Source organism: Piliocolobus tephrosceles, chromosome 20 (genome assembly GCF_002776525.5).
Source record: "Piliocolobus tephrosceles isolate RC106 chromosome 20, ASM277652v3, whole genome shotgun sequence".
Classification (NCBI taxonomy): domain Eukaryota; kingdom Metazoa; phylum Chordata; class Mammalia; order Primates; family Cercopithecidae; genus Piliocolobus; species Piliocolobus tephrosceles.
Genome location: NC_045453.1, coordinates 8060860 through 8068164, shown reverse-complemented (window position 1 = coordinate 8068164; position 7305 = coordinate 8060860). Strand labels below are relative to the sequence as shown.

The window sequence follows — 7305 nt, the reverse complement described above, 5'->3', positions numbered from 1 at the left end:
GGCTCTGCCACTTTCCAATGGGGTGAATTTCCTATTTTTCTTTTAAAGGAATTTTCTTTCTTTCTTATTTTTGAGACAGGATCTCACTCTGTCACCCAGGTTGGAGTGTAGTGATGCAATCTTGGCTCACTGCAACCTCCACCTTCTGGGTTCAAGCCATTCTTCTGCCTCAGCCTCCTGAGTAGCTGGGATTATAGGCATGCGCCACCATGCCCGGCTAATGTTGTATTTTTAGTAGAGACAGGGTTTTGCCATGTTGGCCAGGTTGGTCTTGAACCCTTGACCTCAGGTGATCTGCCCGCCTTGGCCTCCCAAAGTGCTGGGATTACTCCAGTGCTGCTGTCGCACCTGGCCCAGGGGAGCCTTTTAAACACATGGAGGAGGTGGGGAAGATATTCTGATTCAGGAGGTTTGGATTGGGACATAGGCAATCTTTTTTTTTTTTTTTTTAAGTTCTCCAGGTGAATTGTATAATGGGTGGGTCAGGCTGACACAACCAGAAGGGAATGCTCGACCTCAACATCACTGAAAGTGGGACAGTCATGCATCATATGTGTTTGCTGATGTGGTGACTAGGAAGTACCAGCACCACCTAGGAAGTATTCTTGCCAGAAAATTGAACTTGAATCGAGTCAGGCCTGTAGATCTAATGAACAACATTCTGGAATTATGGGGAAGAGAGACATATTAAAAGTGAACTTGATTCTAGTCACGCCAAATGATTATACTCAGGACACATGACCCAGTGTCTTCAACAAATATATGGAGGGAAACGTGTGTAGGATGGGAGCGTTTTAAATAAAAGGGGCTTTAAGAGACACGTCAGCCCTGTGTGTGGATCTTGTTTGGATCCTGATTCAAGCAAACAACTGTAAAAGACATTTCTGAGGTATTTTGGGAAAGTGAACTCAAACTGGGTATTAGATTTTAAAAAATTATTGTTAATTTTGTTGGCCTTGATAATGATTGTGTGCTTACGTTAAAAATTAGCCTTTATCTGTTAGAGGTATATACTGAAGTATTTAAAGGTGACATGTTAGTATGCCTGAGATTTTCTTTAAAATATATCACCCAGGCTGGGCACGGTGGCTCACACCTGTAATCCCAGCATTTTGGGAGGCTGAGGCGGGTGGATCACAAGGTCAGGAGATCAAGACCATCCTAACTAACACGGTGAAACCCCGTCTCTACTAAATATACAAAAAAATTAGCTGGGTGTGGTGGCGGGCGCCTATAATCCCAGCTTCTCGGGAGGCTGAGGCAGGAGAATGGTTTGAACCTGGGAGGCAAAGCCTGCAGTGAGCCGAGATAGTGCCACTGCACTCCAGCCTGGGCGTCAGAGCGAGACTCCATCTCAAAAAAAAAAAAAAAAAAAAAAAAAATACATCAGCCAAAAAAAAGTAGATAAATAGGAATGCCACAGCGTTGATAATTGCTGAGGCAGGTGGTAGGTATCTGGGAGATCATAGAATCATTCCTCCTACTTTTGTGAGTTTGAAATTTTCCATAATGAGAGTTTAGAAAAAAGAAGTAAGCTAGTAAGTTCAAAAAGTTCCCAGGAAACTCCACCCCTTTGCTGATCTACGTGGAAATTAAATGAGATAATAGATGGATGCTCAATAAATTTTGGTTCCTTTCCTCTCACCCAAAACCTGCCATCACTGCATTCCAGTTCACCAGCCAGGGGTCGATTGCTGTGGTCCTGAGCTGCATCTGGACCACCAACCATCCTGCTTGGTTTTCTAGAGCAGAGCAAAGTCCTGATTCTTATCCAAAGAAGACATTAGCAATCTTGGAATTTCTATCAGAATTGGCAGTCTTTCATGAAAGTTGGGGTGGGACAGATGGGAGAAGTGCTGGGATGGTGCCCATCCACAGGTCCCAGGTCCTTCCCACACACATCACCAGCTCTTGAGATTTGGGGGCTGGGTTCAACAAGTTCTGCACAAGCAAGGAGCAGGTGTGGGCAGTGCACACCCCCAGTGCTGGGCAGAAGGGGAGGGCAGAGGAGTGGGAGTGTCTTCCCATTGCCTCCTCTGGACATCTCTTTGAACATTCATTTGTCTCTATCAGGAATATAACTAAAACCTTATCAGCTAACAGTGCCTGGCACATAACAGGGCCTCAAAAATGTTAGTTCTCTTTTCCTCACATCTTATCTGTTAGCACAGCCAGCCATTTGTTGACACCGATCCAAAAATAAGAATGAGATAAAGAATAGGTACTCAGAGAGCCAGAAAGTACATGCAGGACACACAGGAGAGACACCAGGGCAAAGGAAATGGAGTTCGATAGGAAAAAGGACAAAAATCTGAAGAACGAAGAGGATAAAGAACAATTTAACAGGTTCATGACTTTGCCTAGGCTGAGCCTTGGCCAAACCACCTCCTGGTCCAACCTTTGACAGATAACCCCAGAGCTGCCAATCCCTGATCCATGCAATGATATGTTCTCAAGGAGGTGATCCCCACCTATAGACACCAAACATGGCCTCTGGGGAAACCAGCTTTGAGGGTCTGCTCTCAGCCTGGAGCAGCCGCAGGGCAGGAGAAAAGGATGCCGGGTGTTCCCCAAGCTTGTTTCAGCTTAAGAGTCAGGATCTCTGTGGGAAGGACCTGGGAATCCACATTTATAACAAGAACCCCCGCTGGTTCTTTATGATCAGGCCAGGTAGGAAAACTCTAGGTATTAAGACAGAATTTCTCATGGTGATGGAACAGCTGCATCAGAAGGCCCCAGGAATGTATTAGACCAATTGCAGATTCCCAGGTCCTACCCCGGACCCAGAGAATCAGAATGACAAGAGGTTAGGGGCCAGCAATCTGCAGTCCCTTTTTTTTTGAGACAGAATCTCTGTTGCCTGGGCTGGAGTGCAGTGGTGTGATCTCGACTCACCTCCTGGATTCAAGGGATTCTCCTGCCTCAACCTCCAGAGTAGCTGGGATTACAGGCGCCCACCACCATGACTGGCTAAATTTTGTGTTTTCCATAGAGATGAAGTTTCATCATGTTGGCCAGGCTGGTCTTGAACTCCTGACCTCAGGTGATCCACCTGCCTCAGCCTCCCAAAGTGCTGGGATTACAGGTGTGACCTACCGTGCCTGGCCTGGAATCTACATTCTTGAAAATTTCTAGGTGATTTCTAGTTTCTAGGTGATTCTGCTGTGCCCTAGTTTGAGAACCATGGAAGCTTAGCATGGTGGCTAAAAGCATGGGCTCCAGGGCCATAATGCCCAGGTTCAAAGCCTTATTTCACCATTCACCAACCATGGGACCTTAGGTAGGTTACTTAATGTTTCTCTATGTCTCAGTTTACCTATCTGTAAAATGAAGATAACAATATTTATCTATAATAATAATTTTACATCATATATTTACACTTTATATATTGCTTAATATAAATTTCATTATGTATTATAATATATTTAATAGATATAATAGTTTCCACACATAATGGGTGGCAAGCAGTTGGCACGGGCCTTAGAACACCAGCATACCCACTAATTGTCATCTATTACAATCCAAAAGCCACACTCTGTCCCTCTTTCCTCCAAACTCCTAGTGTATTTTCTTGGTACCTCTGCTACAGCCTTGGGTAGTGTCTGTCTATGACAGGGTTACTTATGTGCACACGTAACTGCCCTGCTAGACTGACTTTGGACTGCCAGAGGACAGAGATCATGCCATTTTTTTCAAACGTTCAGCTCCGCCGGTCTTTGCAAGACTTTGTATCATGTTTGTTAGAGTTGGAAGGCCCTTAGCAATCACCTAATCCAGCCCCTCACTTTGCAGACGAGGAGACTGAGGGTATCACATAGCCGGTAGTTGAACCAGGGCTAAATACCTGCATTGTCACCTTTCAGCTATGCCAGTTGAGCCCCAACTCTTCATCTTAAAAATGGGTGTAATAATGTACACTTGCCTACGTACTAAGCATGTGCCTTGTGAGTAAATATTGACGAACTTTTTGGCAACCTGCAGGGTATCATTAGTATTGCTGCACGGTATTGGCTCTGCCTCCATAAATATTCATTGAACCATAGTGGTGCAGGGTAAATTATCCAAGGATGCCAGAATAATTTCAGGGCCTAATACTCACATGTGACGGTGACAAAGGAGGGAGCCAGTCGTGTCATTCATAAGATGGCTTTTGGAGCCCTCATCATTCAGGCCAGAGCTTACTACTTTCAGACCCCACTTTCAGCTTTAATGCCTCTTAACCTTTTTTTTTTTTTTTTGAGATGGAGTTTCACTCTTTGCCTGGGCTGGAGTGCAATGGTGCGATCTTGGCTCACTGCAACCTCCGCCTTCTGGGTTCAAGCGATTCTCATGCCTCAGCCTCCTGAGTAGCTGGGATTACAAACACCTGCTACCACGCCCAGATAATTTTTGTATTTTTAGTAGAGACAGGGTTTCACCATGTTGGCCAGGCTGGTCTTGAACTCCTGACCTCAGGTGATCCACCTGCCTCTGCCTCCCAAAGTGCTGGGATTACAGGTGTGAGCCATTGTGCCCGACCCCTTTTAAACTTTTTCTTCAGCCTCTGGTCCATTACTTTATCTTCTTACTCGTGGTCTAACCTTACTTTTCTCCTGCCAACCGGACTATCTTCTAAGTGACCTGACTCATCTCCATGGCCCTGGCTCTGGTAGATCGAATGTTGAATATTATCAGAAATTACAGTTCCCACCCTCTTACGGTCTTAGTTCTTGGACAAGAGGCTCTAGAAAGCAGGAAACTCATGTAAGATGTCCTCCAAGTTCTTTCCCAACAACTGAGCAGCCCTTGACCCCTGTCCCCTCATGGCCTTACCATCATGGTTGGCATTTCCTAGTGTCCATGGCTCATCGGAGTCAAAGTGGGTGTCTCCTCCAATCCCTGGGCCAGGGAAGTAGGCATGGGCCAGGAATCCCCCTTCTCCATCAAATGGGGAGCTGTCACCATGGAAACCAGAAGCAAAAAAGATCATGATGTCTGCCTCCTTCCGGTCGCTTTTGATCTCGTGGTATGGCACCTCTTCAAAGGTCAGTGGGGTCACCTTCTGCCACACATCAAAAGCCTGGCGAATAGCTTTCCGCGTGTCTAGCTCACCCACTTTTGGGGTATAGTTGTGAATGCTGGTGAGAGAGGAGAGGATCATTAGTCAAGATCAGAGGGTCAGAGAATAGCAGAGCTAAAATAGATATCTGAGACAATGTGGCTCAGTGATCTGAATTTGAACCCTAGAATTCTGCTTAGCTGCCCCAGGGGTTGAAGAAGAGGCTGAGTAGGCAGAGCTCTGGATCTCCACCCTGCCTCAGTCAGATGGCTTTGCTTTACTCAGTGTTTTCCATTTGATCTCCAGCAAAGCTGTGTTGAATAAAGGATTCCACTCTAGTTTGTTGAAAAAAGTAAATTGGGGCCGGGCGCAGTGATTCATGCCTGTAATCCCAGCACTTTGGGAGGCCGAGGCTGGCAGATCACTTGAGGTCAGGAATTCGAGACCAGCCTGGCCAACATGGCGAAACCCTGTCTCTGTTAAAAGTACAAAAATTAGCCAGGCGTGGTGGTGTGAGCCTATAATCTCAGCTACTTGGGAGGCTGAAGCAGGATAATTGCTTGAACCCAGAGGCAGAGGTTGCAGTGAGCCAAGACTGCACCACTGCACTCCAGCCTGGATAACACAGTGAGACTCTGTCTCAAAAAAAAAAAAAAAAAGAAATTGGTAAATAGGATTTTCTGAATTTTAAGGTTTTTTTCTAATATAAAATACTTTCACTTATAAAAGTTATAAAACTATTCAAATAATAGAGAGGAGTTTAAGTGAAAAGTCTCTTTAAAAATCTTTAGCACCAATCTTTGGCTTGTCTCCCTAGAAGCTGGCCGGTATCTGATTTAATCCATTATAGATTTAGCTCTTTAGGGTTGCTGTGTTCATACTGCATGGTTCTTCACAAAACACCATTATGGGTTGTCGTTATGGGTTCTCTGCCCTGTAACCCTCTGGGGCATGGATTATTCTACCTACTCCATATGTAAGGAAACTGAGGCCCAGAGAAGTTGAGTGAAAGAAGTTACTCAGAGTTGGGTTAGAACCCAGTGCTTCTTTCTCTTGATCCACTTTACCCCTTCAAGAGACCCGAAAGTCTATTCAGTTTCTAACCTAGATTCTTAAGTTTCCTTCTCTTGTCAGATTTCTGGAAAAAAAAAAAAAAAAAAAAAAAGTCCCGTTCTGTAGGGAGCGCTTGTTGGCAGGAGAGCCCTTAGTTCAACTCTAAGGATCTCTGTCTCAGGTTCTGCCTCTGCACCCAAGGGATCCACCTGAGATGACAGCAGAGCCTTGAGAAGTGCCAACCAGCACCCACCGGAGCCTGCCCATGCCTGGCCCTTGCCCCAGCCCCACCTGAGCCTGCTCAGTACCTGGCCCTTGCCCCAGCCCCACTCTGGTGCTTGAGTCTGCTGTGATGGGCTCCGTCATCTCTGTTCTTGGGCCACTGATCTGGCTTGGAGATGGATCCTGCTCTGCCCTTTGTTCCTCCAGTCAGTCAAATATGACACTATTATGAGTCAGTTCCCAGTTCTTTGTACTCCTTTAGAAACAACTGGAATGCCGTGTTGGGAATCTCAGGTGAAGTCCATCAGGTGGATTTTGGGGTGGGAGGATCCAGATGAGAGGGAATAGGGTTTGGCAGGCAGTGATAATGAGACTGAATTAAGCCATGGTTTTGTTTGTTTTGTTTTGTGGTTTTTGTTTCATTTGTTTTGTTTTGGAGACAGAGTCTCACTCTGTCACCCAGGCTGGAGTACAGTGGCGTGATATAGCTCACTGCAAGCCATGGTTCTTTATCACAGCTGAAAGTTACTAAACCATTCATACCCCACTTTCTGTAACCTAAAAACTATAGGCATCTAAACAGAATACAACTAAGAGCCCCCAGAGGACCAAACAAACCTGAGGTTGGAGTCACAGCATCCTGTGGAAGCCACAAGGAGGACAAAGTTATGGGCTCTCAGCACCTGGTGTTGATGCCACATGCCTGGCCCTTGGCCTACACTGTGAGCCTGATCCCCAGGCCCCCCTACATTGTGAGCCTTTGAAACTCAGGCCAGGAAAAGCAGAGTGAGGGTGGAGCCAAAGGCAGGGAGGAAGAGGGGAAGTCGAAGCACCTGTAGGTAATGTGTTTTTGCCTCCACTTCTGTCCAGTCAGGGCATAGCGCTTGTTTCTCCGCCTACGGCTTAAGTGGGGGTGATCAGGGACACCACATCGGGGTTTCTTCATCCACCTGGGCAGAGAGAGGACACACACATACGCATATGCACTGAAC

The 7305-nt window shown here is 46.1% G+C and overlaps 1 protein-coding gene across 1 annotated transcript in view; it reads right to left on the bottom strand.

Annotated features, from left to right (window-relative positions):
* Nucleotides 1-7305, bottom strand: part of MMP24 (matrix metallopeptidase 24) — a 34000-nt gene that overhangs the window by 17488 nt on the left and 9207 nt on the right. The window contains exons 3-4 of the mRNA XM_023220509.1: nucleotides 7147-7263; nucleotides 4813-5117 (exon numbers count right to left, since the gene is read on the bottom strand). Coding sequence (XP_023076277.1) covers nucleotides 4813-5117; nucleotides 7147-7263 — 422 coding nt within the window. The remainder of the gene's footprint in view (nucleotides 1-4812; nucleotides 5118-7146; nucleotides 7264-7305) is intronic.